General features: G+C 41.5%; 2 protein-coding genes across 2 annotated transcripts in view; both read left to right on the top strand.

The window, feature by feature from the left end:
* Window positions 1-15,244, top strand: part of LOC119719142 (meiosis regulator and mRNA stability factor 1-like) — an 85,229-nt gene that overhangs the window by 23,650 nt on the left and 46,335 nt on the right. The window contains exon 5 of the mRNA XM_038188465.1: window positions 7,031-7,153. Within this exon, the coding sequence (XP_038044393.1) occupies window positions 7,031-7,153 (123 nt within the window). The remainder of the gene's footprint in view (window positions 1-7,030; window positions 7,154-15,244) is intronic.
* LOC119719143 (zinc finger BED domain-containing protein 4-like) lies at window positions 11,549-13,907 on the top strand. The gene has a single exon (XM_038188466.1). The coding sequence runs from the start codon at window positions 12,223-12,225 to the stop codon at window positions 12,904-12,906; it is 684 nt and encodes a 227-aa protein (XP_038044394.1). The 5' UTR covers window positions 11,549-12,222; the 3' UTR covers window positions 12,907-13,907.

Here is a 15,244-nt window from a genome sequence, read left to right as displayed (position 1 = left end):
TGAAAGTAGGGATTGTAAGTAGGACAACAACAAACAAAAATACGGACAACGGAAACATTACTACTCATGCTAGAAGTTTGATATGAAAAGGTGTCAGGAAGTGTTTTGTGAAGACATGAAAGACAAAATGTCTTGTTTATCTTGGCGGAAGCATCAGCGATTGGTGTTGCAGTCCGGCGTTAAAAAAATGGGTTGGCTTTACTGCAAGCACTCCCAAAGCAGAAGTAATATATGTATGGCATTATTGCTTGGCATATATACAAGCTACTTTTATGGGTTTTTTTGGCAGCAACTTCAAACTTAACTTTGAGAATACACTTTTGTTGTTAAAAAAAAGTTTTTTCCACCTTTTTATTTTGTTGCATATCACCACCGAATATTCTTATTCGAAAATAAATATTCGAATATTCGATTATCGATCGAATAACCGAATATTCGAATATTCGGCACAGCCCTATGGAATCGCACCTGCAACCTGCAGCACTTGAACCACCGTATTAGCAGATCTCAACATATTGGCAACTGGAGTGAATCAAATGGAATGAAGCTTAATATAGGAAAATGTAAAATAATGCATATGACACGGAGCAAGTGGCAAATAGATCTTCCCCACTATACTCTTTCTGGACAGACCAATAGCAGTCACCTCAACATACAAGTATCTTGGAATAGCTCTCAACATTAGTCCAAACTGAAATGATAATGTAAATGCTATAATAGGGAAAGCTAAACAAACACTGGGTTTCATCTGGCAGATGGGGGGGGGGCACTTCAACGTAATCACTCATGTCATTTGTTTACAATTGCACCCAGGTAGGTGAATTTCCTCAAGCTGCACAGCATCCATCTTTTTACTATTCATTCTCAAGATCTTTGTCTTCTTTTTGTTGATCTTTAATCCAACTCTTTTTGACATGTCAGACAATTTGTTTGTTTTCCTTTGCATCATTTTGTAAGTGGTTTGTTGACAACATGGCGATGTCATCTGCAAATCTAGATCTTCACTTGGACATCATTCGCCATCTAATTCAAGTGTTGTTGTCCTTGGTTGTCTTATTCATAACCCATTCAATTACAAGAAGGAACAAAAATCCAGACATGACGCACCCTTGTTTAACTCCTGTTTTCACTTTCTGTAACCTCTCCCTCATCTATGACTGCACAAACTCTGCACATGTACATGCGTTTGACTGTGTTAATTATTTCCTTGGTATTCCACACTGCCTCATTATCTTCCATAAACTGTCCCTATGTATTGAATCAAAAGTTTTTTTGAAGTCGATGACATTGACATCAGGTGAAGATTGCCACTTAATGGATTGTTCAATTATGTTTCTCAAGATGAAGATCTGCTCTGTTGTGGTCTTTTCTTCTCAAAAACCTGCTTGTTCGGGTCTGGGATTCTTATCAATAGGCCTACCTGTCTTAACCCTGTTAATGATGATTCTTCCCAGCACTTTACTAGCTATTGGTAACAATGCTGTCCCTCTCCAATGCTATCCCTCTACAGGCGTGCAAAAGTATTTATGCACCAGCTGTATGATTTTCAACTTCAACTGTGACTTCACAATATCATAAATGGTCAATAAATGTCCAAACCTGTGTCTTGTGTCATCATTTTAGTCAGTAATATTCAAGATTCCAACACTAAACATCCTTTCCTTCATGAAAAAAAAAATGCCGCTTCGCGACACCACTTCGTGACAACATTAAACCGCCACCTTGAATTGCCTAATTATGTATTCATGAGATCATGAATATTATTAAACTGGCAAAAAATCAATGGGGGAAAAAGGCGCCCAGTTTTTCAGGCCATTTAATGAATATTTAGCAGGTCAAATGCCGTCATCCATTCATAAATACTAAAACTAGAATCCCTGGGCCTTATAAGGGATGGTTAATTTGCATGTGAATGCTTTCTGAAAGCTCCACAATTCCACTTAAAAAGTCAGATCAATGATCACCAAAAAGGAATGATCCGTGGCTGGAATGGAGAGGTGTGTGTTCAAGGGATATAATGACTGTGTAGTACTGTCTGTGAAGCACGGGGGCTCTTGAACAATGGTCTGGGGCTGCTTCAGCTCATCAGCGTAGTAGGCGTTGGTGACCTACGGCTGGTAACACGTAGGTTTCGTTGATGTTGTTCGCGAAAATAGATCTCTTCTGATCAGCATAGAATTCCCGTTTCAGCAGGACAATGCACCGCCACATATTGCATTGATTACATAGGAATATCTGGCTGACCCAACCCCAGATTTCATTCGAGAAATGGGGGCAGTTGGGAGTTTGCAGGCAATGGAATGGCCATTGCAGCTCCAAGCCCCGACCTGAATCCGCTGGAGAAGTTGTGGAATGAGCTGGAAAGGCAAGTCCATTGCCAAGTTCATCAGCCACAGAAACAAGCTGAGTTGTTCCAAATTCTTTAGTGGATTTGGTATGGCCTGGACCATCAGATTATTGCCAATCTGTTGATGTCAGTGAGCCAGCGGTGCCAAGCTGTAAAAAAAATGTTGGGGAAGCTTTTACTCAGTATTAACCTTTCGTCACTTTTGTTTTCTATGGGCGCCGCCATCTTGGATTTTGTGATGGCCTCCATTGACATTGTGCACTGGAAAAACCACGATGGGCAGGCATCAGCCATTGTGAAATGGCTAAACGTTTAAATGGTTCTTTAAATGTTTGCTAAACATTTACACAATTAAACACAAAGTCACATCCTTAGTCTGCTTTTAACAACTCAGGTGTAATCATGTCTATTCCTCCTCCTTTCCCATTCTTCAACTGCTTGACAGCTTCTCACTTCTACCTTGCTGATTGGTTGTGTTTATAATTTCAGCTTCTGGGAAGTCCCCAGCTTCGATTATCACTGGATTTGTTGGGACATTCCAATTGAGGATTTCCTCAAAATGTTCTTCCAATGTGATCTTATCCCCCCATCATCAGTAATAATATTTCTTTGTTTGTCCTTCACTGCAGTTGCGTGACAAGGTTTGTCATTGCAAATAGTTGTGGTTATTACATAGAGAGTCTTCATCTGTCCATTTTCAGCAGCCCTTTGGGCATCAGTTGCTAGGCTTTCCACCCACTTCCTTTTGTCGGTCCTCATGCTTGACTTCGATTCTTGGTCCTTTGTCTTAGATTTTGCATTTTCAATCTTGAGTTTGAGATGTTTTCTTTCTTCAACTTTCTTCCAGGATTCCGTACCTATCCAAGGCTTTTGTTGTGTTTTCTTGGGTCCAAGCACCTCCTTGGCAGTTTGGTTGAATATCTTGTTGATTTTGCTCCATTTGTTGTAATGTAAATTTTCATCTGGTACAGCTTCAAGTACTGCAATGTTATTCCTAAGTTCCAACTGGAATTGGTTCTTGATTGATTGTTTTTTTGCAGTTTGTTAACGTCATATTTTGTTCTCGGTTTAGAAGTGCTCTGTTTTCTTTTCAGTTTCAGCTTTGCCTGTGTTCTTACAAGTTGTAGATCTCTCCCACATCTACGCCTCTCATGACTCGTGTGTCTTTGATTGATGACCTGTACTTTTAATTGATGAGTTTTTGTACTTTTAGTTGCCTCTGGATGGAGCAAGTGAGAAAGTCAATCAAAAGCTGCTTCTGACAGTCATACAACTTGTGGATCATAGGTTTCTAGGTTTCAAATGTCTCAAAAAACTTTTCAAGAAGTGGCAAACTTTTGAAGGAGTATACTTCTCAAGGAGTATGCACTGAACAGCCACTGAACAGCTACATATACACTGAACAGACGCTTGATATCAACTGCACATTGAGGATGCCGTCAGCCATCTGTGGTTGATACATCTCTGTGGTACAGTGTACTTCAAAACAAGTATGCTGCAAACCAGTTGCAATTGTTCACCAAAATTCAGGTGTCCATTTAAAGTCATGCAGATATTTGTGAGCATGCTCTCTGCATATGAATCGAATGGATGGCGAAGCATTTTGATACATTATCATGTGTGTCTCCATCAATGTCAAGCAAGTATGGGGCAACATTTTGCATGATTTTTCTTCCAAGTACACTCTTACTGCCACATATTACAGCTCAACTATCTATAAAAATTGACATGATGTTCCTCAATGGCAAGTCCTCTCTTTGGAAACTTCCAAAAGTGCACCGTACTCATGAAGACAAGGTGTTTCACAATTACCTGGTGAGTGTCAAGGTAGTAAAAGCTTAGAAGAATACACAGCACGTTGTGGAGGTTGTCGACGGCTTATGCAGTTTTGGCGACACATTATGTCATTTTGTATGATGCACTTGTTCTGTGCATTCCATAAAGTGAAGTTCAATCATCGAGTTCATTGATACAAAGAGAGACACTACACGTTAAAACGTGCAGTAACACGATCATGATGCTTAAATGTTGGATTACATGAGAAAACACCAACAACTGGTAATACCGGCATGGGCTGACTTTTGGATTTTTGTTATTCCTCTCTTTCCACGTTGTCCTCTTAAATTCTGTAGTGATCGGACACAATCGGACACGATCCTTCGAAAGAGAGTGCCTTTAAACTTGTAGTGCGAGTGGTTCATGATGAGTGTATGTTATTTCAAATATGAAATATCCCCACATCTGAAAATTGTCTTCATGGCATGAAAAACCAATATGCGAAGTTTCATGCTTTTGTCACAAAGGCCATGTTCAGACACCGTTTTAGCTAAAACAGTAAAAGTTAAAACGATCGCTCTCCACGGAAAGCCCGTCATAAAAATAAAACTACTGAGTGCCCAGACATCGTTTTAAGTATAGCAAGTTCAACTCGAAGTGGTTTATCTCAGTTTCTAAGGTCACGTAGAACATCCACCTCGGCAAAAACCGAAGAGCCTTCACTCTTCCATTTTTACAGTTCGGTACACATGGTCTGAGCCTCTCACCGTCATGTGTTTTGCCATGCCGTGTTTGACATCGCAGCCTCGGCCGGTCGTATAGCATGGCACGTGGTGAACGTGACGAGAGTGACTAGTCCACCACAGCAATTTTCCCATTTTTTTTTTTAAGTATTGTACATCGGCCTTACACCATTTGTGTTTACATTTTGGGAGCTATTTTCTGCACCTTTCGTGATGCAAAAAGACATAATTCTGTTCTAAAGAGTTGTTCGAAAACCAGTGTTCGAAACCACACGTCATTGAACAGATTTCACACCATGTTTACTGCATCAACTTGCCCGCACAACATGTCAGTCACGTGAAAATACACGTGATATTAACGTTGCAATATTGACCAATCAACGCCAAGGTTTTCCTGATAGTTGAATATATTAGAGTATAATAATAATTACGCTTCGGTTAGCGGTTGTTGCGTTGGCATGTTTGTCATCCTGTGTGCAAGTGAGCACGATGTGAAACTCGGACCAAGTGGTCAGAAAACTTGCGGAGATTGGACTTGAAAGTTGGATTTTTTTTTCATGAATGGCTGACGGTAGGAGAATTAGGAGATTCACGGGTGCTTTGTGCCCACCATGTAGCCCATGGTACATTGTTTGATAAATACAAAAACGTACCAACTGAGAAGGCGTTAGGTAACTTCGGGTCACTGCTCTGGCTAAAACGGGAGATCAACTCATTCTGGTTATGTGCTAAACCCTCCCTCCGAGGGGGTTTAAGTTGCCGTTTTAGCGACAAGTTGAAGTCGATTCGTTCTAAATATAAAAGCGTTCAGACATCGTTTTAGCAAGAAAGTTACACTGAATCGAGTTCAACCGGTGTTTTAAGGGAATTTAAAACGGTGTCTGAACGACCTCAACAATTCTTGGAAATATTGGAGCTATGCTGCTCCGCTACATCTTAGAGTCAATCTGCTATATTGGAAACCATGGTTTAATGCATAATCTTTTGTCTTATAATATATTATTAGATTTCATCCACATCATATATCGCTAGACAACGTATCCAAGTGAGAAGAATCATGTAACCCACAAATGGGCAATTCCACCGTCACTCACGTTACATTTATATGCCATGAGGCTACTTTGACCTCTCACTGCTTCATAAGTATTTGATCAAGCTGAATCCAACCAGCCATACAACAACCTTGGGGTAAGGGGTACTCAAATATGGAAAGAAAAATTCAATCCATTCATTAACTTTTTAAAGACATGTGTTTTGTTGGTCATCACTCACGTTACAAAAAAAAGGACATGGAAACTTCTCCTGCAAGTTTGTTGTTACAGTCTCTTCAAACTGTAGTCTCCAACACAGAAGTAACAATATTTTACCTATCATTCAACCCATAGCTAGATATAAAAACCCATTTGAATCAAATAAGGGTGTATTTTAGATGCAAGGGACATTAGATTACAGGTGGATACCGTCACTCACGTTACTTCCTCTTCATGGTTTCCAACACGGCATAAAATCTGAGTTTGATGAACTGCAACATAATGAAACTCTTTTCATATAATATATGAACCTTTCTCTCTGCCTTAAACACAAAAACTCTCAATAACAGTCACATTTTACATGTTGAAACAAGGTGCCAAAATGACTACCAAAAATCCATGATTTTAGCCAAAAGAACACCAAGTTTTTTAACCCAAAATCACACTTAACTACATTCCATCTCATTGGCGTACCACTCAAATGAAAGATCTTGTTGTCCCCTTTAATTTGACACCACATGTGATGTTGTGATGCTTGTAGTTTGGAAGATTTCATACGGTTTCCACTTTCCAGCCGTGTCCACTTTTTCGTGGAATTTCCCAAATGCTCATTTCAAATAATAATGAACATATGAAGTAGTCCTTAGATAATAATATTTTAGTTCTTTTATTTCAAAGAAAGATGTTGTTTTAAAAGGAAAAGGATGTATCAATATTGATATGCATAAGTGCTCATGTGTTGTCTCCTTGTAATAACTCTTTACCGAGATATACATCTTGAAACACAGTCAGTCGCAATCTTGTCAAAAATTGGATCTAAGCAACTTATTTGGAGATGAATGAATAGATGTAATCAACAGATTACATGAAGAAGAAACCTTACTAGATTCTTTCATTTATTATTTTCTTTTCAGATGACACTTCAGGAATTTCCATCAGCCTACCTTAGATGCTTTAATAAACCTTGGAAAGTCACAGATTATGGTGTTTGCGACCTTCAAGATCTACTGACTGAGGTCCCGGAAACAATGGCCATGGTAATTTTGTGTTTTTGCAGTGTATCTAGAAAACTACAAGGCCAATTGGATTGAAACTTATGTACATACCGGGATGTGTTATAGATGAAAGTTGGAAGTCATCATGTGGATTTTTATCAATTTTTCTTCTTTTTTTCCCCATCTCATCTGCATATCTCCGGAACAAAACATGCTACATTCAAAATGTCTGTTTGTATTAGTTTTGTGAGGTCATAGATACACTCAACCAAAAAAGAAAGTCCCCCCCCCTTAATACTTTTTGTCTGACTCAAAAACTACTGGGCACATCTTGCTCAAATTATGACTGATCAGTACAGAAATTCCTTAGCAATCCAGCCATACTCTTTGTTTGGCCGAAAACAGTTATAATGTGTACAAAATGATGCAATTTATGACAAGTGATACCAACAAAAAGTTGCATTTTTGTACACTTGCAAGGTGAGTTTGAACTGCAACATGCACGTATACAAAAGTGCAACTGTTTTCGGTATCATTTGTCATAAATTGCATATATTCGTACACATTACCGTTTTGGGCGAAATAAAGAGTATGGCTGAATTGCTAATGAATTTCTGTACTGATTAGTCGTTATTTGAGCGAGAGGGTGCTCAGTAGTTTTTGAGTTAGACAAAAAAGTATTGGCGGGGGGGGAACTTTCTTTTTTGGTTTAGTGTATATATGCACACAATTTTGAATAATTTGTGACGCTATCATGACGTCATAAAAAATGTGAGGTTTTTTTTTAAACACATACATAAGGAAATATCTGTTCGTTCTGAAACTTGGTGCATAGGTAGATATGGATTATATATAATCCGAAGTGACGTCGTCATGTTGACGTCATCAATTGATTTTTAATTAATTTTTAAATAAATCTTCTTTTTTTCTAATTGCAAAATTTGACATGAAATGCAGCAGATAACTAAATATTTCAGGGAAATCTTTCAAATGGATACGAGTACCAAAATCGGCAGAAATACTCCTTAGAGATTACTCTTTTGATAAAGCCCATTAGCAACTCCAAAATTTAAGATGGCGGCCAGTTTCAAGATGCCCGCAAGGAAATTCTTGCAAGGAAATATTATTTGTTTGCAATAAAATCACCTAGACGTGGCCTAAATGAATGATCTTGGTGTTGAATCATACATTTGTAACCATGTAGAAGCTTCTTTGTACCATATATAAGCCATGCAATAAAAAAATCTGCTATAAGAGCGCTAGGTAGGCTAACATGCATGGTGGTGTAAGTGGTAGAGTATTCGCGGCACTAGTGGGGAGGGGGTGGGCACTCCACGGGTAAGTATTTGCTAGTAGTATCTGCCCACACCTTGGTGGGGGGATTCTACTGTGCTCTACTTACCCGTAGAGTATTGCTACATATGCAGAATAGTACTGTTTTAGGTAGGTGGGTTTGAGAGTATACGATGTTTAAGGCGGGCCACAAGGAAGCATGAGCCATAAGCCAACAAAATTAAACCCAATAAAGTAAATCATATATGAATCGGCTCTTAACATAATGGGGTAGGTCATCAGTTGTTGGTACTGTGGGGCGCCAGCGGAGGAGGAACCGGATCCGGTTGTGCCGCTGGGGCAGTTTAGGCTGCACGACTGGTTCTGCCGTCGGCTTGCAGCACATCCTCGAGATAACAAGAGGTGATCGAAGGTGTTGGAGGATTTCCAACATGCCCCTAGTAGGATTATCTGCAAGGGGCACTCCTTTGACAAAACCCCAAGAGGTAGCCACGCTGCAAACTTTGTGGGCCTGTACTTCAGGATAGGCCAGTCAGGTGATGCGAGTCGTATGGCCGTCACGACTCAGCGAGCGATTGCATCACGGGATGCTGGATGATGCGAAGCGCTAGACTCGATTGGAAGAGGTGAGAAGAAAATCACCAACTTCGGTTAGAGTTGTAGCGAAGGAATCCACTGCACGCCATCTGCACTATTTATAGAAATAAGTAGTGAAGTAGACCCGACTGAGGTTAACAAAGAATGTCTAGCCATTGTGGGAGGAGGAGCAGGGCATGATAGAAAAGGCGAACAAGTCGTGAAACCACGATTGTTGTGGCCACAAAGGGGCAATCAGGAGGACCCTGCATGGGTCCTGCTTGATCTTCCCGATTACTTAGGGTAGTAGGGAGATCGGGGGAAAGCGTAGGCAAACAGGTTGGTCCACACAAATGAAAGGGCATCGGTTCGCCACATCTGGGTCTCTGGAGATCTGGAACCGTACACCGGGAGCTGGTGGTTGAGTATTGTTGAGAACTGTGAGAAGATCGTTTGCCTGACCGAATTTGGGAGTGTCCACTCCTTGGGGTGAATCCAGCCCCGGGAAAGAGCGACGGCTGTGGTGTTGTCCGTGCCCGCTAGATAGACTGCTCTGTGGGCCGTTGAGATGGGATTGGCATGGATTTGGACTCGTTGATGAGGAAACCCAGGCATTCGGCAAGGGAGCGGGTCTGACAGACTGTGTGAGCAGCTGATGCCCGCGATTTGCCGATGATGAGCCAGTCGTTGAGGCACATGAACACATGTAGACCTTGACGAAGGAGGGCACTGTCCACTGTTTCACAATTCTGGTGAAGACCCGAGGGGTCGTGGACAAGCCAAAAGGAAGGGCTTGGCACTCGTATGTGGTGCCTTCTTAGGAAAACTGAAGGAACCTGGTGTGGTGTGGGGACGAGGCCTCTTTGACTCACTAGTCACCCCGATCCCCCCCCCCCCCCCCCCCCCCCCCCCCCCCCCCGTGGTTCCCTTCGATTGGGTTTGTTCTCAGCAGATCCAGTCCCTGTTCAACCAACCCAAACTGCGGCGCCCTCCTTGAAGCTCAAGTTTGTACTCCTTCCTAACAGACGAGACGACCCAGTACCTTACCATGCCTATCGTTGCTGATGACGTGCGTGATAACATTGTTGCTGACTCTGGTCATCGGACCTTGACTACATCCCTGTTGCCAGACGCTACCCGTAACTGCAACGAACAGCACTTCAACACTTTGACGGCGCCGCTCGTTTGGGTATAACCCACACAACGTTTTTGCTCCTATTGTCCGACAGGCCAGGCCTTGGCAATGATGGTGCCCTCCGCCAGCTCCTCCACTGGTATAGTCTCTGGGCTGTTACTGAACCAGAGATCATTTGTATCTGGTGGCTGGGTGGGGAAGGTTTGTAACCTCTTCCTTTCTGCAGCTGCTTCCCGAGGGTGGAGCTGATCTAGAGCTGTCGGGTTGGGAAGTTGTTTGGTGACTGAAGGGTAGGAGGTGGACTGATATGGGCGGCGGCTGCAGACACATCCTGTGGCACTAACAACCGGCTCCTCTTGTCATTGGTCAGAGCTTTCTTCCGCTGAGGGGGAGAGGACTCAGGGCTGGTCGGAGTAGGGATCGGAGCGACAGGAACAGTTATTTGTCTGTTGAAGAGAAAGAGATAGTTGTCTGGGCTGCATACCTGCTCCAATGGCACCACTTTGGGCTTGAAGTTGTCACCTTTTTTGAGTAGTGCGTAATAGTGACCGCCGTTGTCTTAAGTCCCATTGTGGTTGATGATGGCTGTCAGCTCAAACTGTGCTCCTTGGAGTGAGTGCATGTCAGAAGTTGTCATGATGGTCTGGAGCTTCTGAAACTGGCCTGAAGGCCTGAGCCTGAATTAAGGATGTGACGTTTACACGTGTAAACGAAAAAGAAATCAAATCCGTTTAGAAATTTTCCCAAACATTTAAACGAAACTCAAATTTCAAAAATGGGACCTTGTATTTTGCGCAACCTACCCTCCAGTTTTATTTACAAAGAATCTACGATGTTTATTTTATTTCATTTATAAAGAATTAGAAACGCATTTTATAGTAGTTAATCATGTTCCAAGAAGTTTTATTGATGCATTGTTCAATGATCGGCAACTGTTTTGTGTCAAATTGATACACAGTGTATACAATTGCTTGTGTTTGATGTTTTCAACACGCCGCTGGGCCAAGATCGATGCCTGGCGCGATGGCGCCTCTCCTAGGTTTATTATTAAAATACTGAGTTTTAAAACAATTCCGAGTCTGTCTTTTTGTCTGTATTTTTTCTCTGAACTTGAATTTGCTGCAATCATCACTTGGTGTGTGCAGTAATCAAACCAATGGCTAGCACTTTCATAATGATTTAAAAACCGGCGAGGACCCCCCCCAAAAAAAAGTTTACCCCGCTCCCCCGTAAGCTACTCAAGTGAAGGCGTTATTTAAAACGATGTATTTTGATGCATTGGGATTATTTTTTCCCCAAGTGCTGTATATATAAGCCCGCCGCTCCCTGTATCCAAAGTTACTGCCGCTTCCGTAACAAGGAAATCGATGACGATGACCCAGAATTTGTTTGGTGTTGGCGGGGGTAAAATAAAAAATTTTTTTTGGATCTCAGGGCGGGAGCTGAGGGGCGGTGACTTTACAGGATCTATTATAGGAAGGAAATTGCATTTTTTTAAAGAGCGATATCAACGTAGATTATTTGCGTGTTTTACCTTTGTTTTTTAAATAGGCCTGTTTCGGACTTCCGAAAAGATGCTCCATCCTCGACTGCGGTTTTCGTTTATTTGAAAATGTAGCAAATTATTTGCTTCCGTTATAAACTTCACAATCACAAACGTTGCTAGATCAAAATTCAAAAGTTTTGTAAGGGTATTTATTGGCGCTGCACCAGACACTTCAGCACTTTCTTTCGATTTGTTCCTACTGTTTGTTCCTCGATTTGTTCCTCGCTCCTTTCAACCAATTTGTTCCTGCTTGACAAAATGCCTCGCACATCAAATAGTCCAGTGTGGAACACGTTTGAAAAAGTGAATGACCATAGTGTAAAATGCAAAATATGCAGCGCGACCCTCTCATACAAAGGTGGTTCCACCGGAACGATGATTAATCATATAAAAATTAAACACCCATCCGAGAATCAGATGAAACCACCAGCGGCAGCCAGACAATGATGACCTCATTCCTAAGGAAGGAAAATTGCAACTCACCTAGGGCAACCAAAATCTCAGAACTCATAGCTGCAGCAATTGCTCAGGCAAGCTTGCCGATCAGCCTGGTAGAGGAAGATGGGTTCAGAAAGCTATTGGCGTATCTGGAAACCTGGATACAAGGTACCCTGCCGAAAAACAATGACTCAGTTGCATCTGATGTACGAGCAGAAAAAAGACTCTCTAAATAAGGAGTTGCAAGATGCCTACAGCGTCGCCCTAACAACAGACTGCTGGACATCAATGAGTCAAGAGGGCTACATGACTGTGACATGCCACTTTATCCGGGACTGGAAACACCATGCGTTTGTATTGGACACGGCCCTTGTTGCCTCTTTTCATCACAGCGATGACGAAGATCAAGAAGAAGAAACACAAGGCCCGCAGCGTCATACAGCTCAAGCCCTTTCCAACCAGCTTGAAGAAGTCGTCAATCAGTGGGGACTAAGCGGCAAGGTCAGCGCTGTAGTTCACGACAATGCATCCAACACGAAGGACATTGGAACTCTATCCAATATGGAGGTTAGCGATGTTGGATGTGCCGCTCACACCTTGCAGTTAAGCGTGAACAAAGGCCTGGATTGCAACAGCCGCATCAAAACTGTCATCGGTGGTGCAAAGCGTCTTGTCGGTCACTTTGAACACAGCAATGTGGCCACAAAAGCCCTTGAATCTAAACAGCGGCAAATGGACACTCCAAAGCATCGCCTAATATCTTCGTGCAAGACACGCTGGAATTCAGTTTTTGAGATGCTGCAATGACTCCTAGAGAATCGCTGGCCAGTCTGCTTCATCCTCAGCGACAGACAATACACAAAACTATCTGATGCGCAGACGTTGGATCTGAAGTCAGAGCAGTGGAACCTCATGGGCGAGTTAGTTAAGTGCCTCAAACCTCTTCAGGTATGGTATATTATAAAATTACCCCCACCGAAATTAATGTTAGATGCCCCACCCCGTTTTTGCATTACCCGTTTTTGCATTACCAACGTTGTTCACTTGTAAAATGTGGAATGGAACGAACAAAAAGTACAGGATAAGTAAACGATAATTTAATGCAATGGGCGCATTAATTCATGGACAACAACAATTGCTGCTACATTTGCAGGTACGATAGATCATCAGTGTATGCATGCAAAGAAAAATTAAAAGAAATGTTTAGAGCTAAAATAGCATCTTGGCTGTTTGCCAGACTGTCCGTGCTATCTTTGAAAAATGTCGCTGAAACGATTCCGAAATATGAGCATGCGTGGTGACTGATCATAAAGGTGTGACACAAAATGGTTGATAATAATTAATAATGAAGGGTGATCTTCTATTCCACACAGGTTGCAACAACAGTGCTGTCAGCGGAGAAGAATGTTAGCGCCTCTATCGTCCATCCAATTATTAGAGGTTTGGTGAGGAACCACATGGAGCCGCTAGAAGCCGACTCTGCACCTATTACTGAGTTCAAGATAGTAGTGGCCAGGGATCTCGAGCATAGATTCTGCTCTGAGGGTGAGGAGGCCCTGACCGGGCCTCCTATGTTGGCATCAGTACTAGATCCACGGTACAAGCATCTTTCCTTTGTGGACGAAGACTACCGAGATCTTCCCTTCTGTGCTGTCAAGGAAGAAATGGCAGTAATTATTTTGGCCACACAGGAGCGAAAGAACCACCAGCAAAGAAGACCAAAGAAGCATCTGGCAAGGACTTTTTACTTGGAACCAGCGGAGCCAGTGAAAAATCCAATGTCGATGTGGCTGCAGTTGCTCAGTCAGAGTTTGATATGTACATGCGTAGTCCCCCACTGGACAATGAGACAGACCCCATGAACTGGTGGCGAGATAACAGTAAGCTTTTCCCAACTCTGTCAAGGCTAGCACAGAAGTTCCTCGCCATCCCTGCAACCTCAGTACCCTCGGCTGCTGGGAACATTGTCAATAGCAAGAGAAGTCTCCTACTTCCAGAAAATGTCAATAGGTGTTCCTTAACAAGATGAAGGATCAACTGTAGACTGGCGTCCAGTTTTGAATCAACAAGCGTTTTACTTAGCATAACTTAACTTTTAAAACAAAATATGTCGAAAAATAAATATCATTTTGAAGTTTGAGTTTCAGAACAAAAGTTCATTTCAAACCTGGTAGACCTATAGGCTGGCATAACTCATTCAGTTTTTGTTATTCATTATTTGCTGGGAATGAGTGATCAAAGAGTAAAAAAAATGAAAAGAAAATTTAATTGATTTACATTGCCATTTACGGTTTACAGCTTTCGTAAAATCCCCCTTGCACCAAAAAAAGGAAGTGATATTTCATGATGTTAAATATAACAGTTTAATCAGTACTGGCCTTGCGACGAAAGGTGGGGTGACAACATGCTAAGTTAACTGTTAAATGTTTAATTCCTTTTCATTATTTAATCTCTGTTTCAAAAACTTGACCTTGGACAATGAGTCCATGACTTGTAGTCTTGTTGTTTGTTATATTGCAGGAATGCAACTTTTCCTCGGATCAGCTGATTTCCTCGTTTTTCATTTCACAATTAGGCCATTGAAAATTGAAAAACACTGTACAAAGTCTTGTAAAAATTGGAATTTCCTCGTTTTTTGTTAATTTCAAGTTGCATGCCTGTATATTGATATGTGTTGTTTTATTTTGCTTCAAGAAATAAAAATGTAGTTTCTGAAGTCTGAACCCTGAATTTATTTGTTTGTATAATTCTAACGTGCTATCTTCATTGATTTCAAGTATTTAATTCCCACAGCCGAACTGCGACTGCAACTATAATTGTTGAATTGTTCTGTGGAGAAAAGTGCACCCCTCCCCCTTAAAAATATTGTGATACGTAAAAAATCTACCTCATTAGGAACATTATTAAATGTTGCTAGTATCATTAGCTAAAAACCTTCCTGGATAGAAAAGTTACATCGAAAAATAAAATTGTTGGATATTTATTATTTTTTAACATGTTTGCCTGACGAATGACGACCAAAGGATGCATGTAGGACGTAAAATACAGGCCCATGGGTCAAGACACTTTTTTAAAATTCTTGTCAGTTAACATTTTCCCCAACGGCAATTAATGGTAACGCAGTCGTCAAAAAAACGGCCCCTGT

The sequence above is a fragment of the Patiria miniata genome, unplaced genomic scaffold (assembly GCF_015706575.1).
Source record: "Patiria miniata isolate m_02_andy unplaced genomic scaffold, ASM1570657v1 HiC_scaffold_8, whole genome shotgun sequence".
Lineage (NCBI taxonomy): Eukaryota > Metazoa > Echinodermata > Asteroidea > Valvatida > Asterinidae > Patiria > Patiria miniata.
The sequence above is the reverse complement of the archived record's forward strand: the minus strand, read 5'-3'. Positions and strand labels throughout refer to the sequence as shown.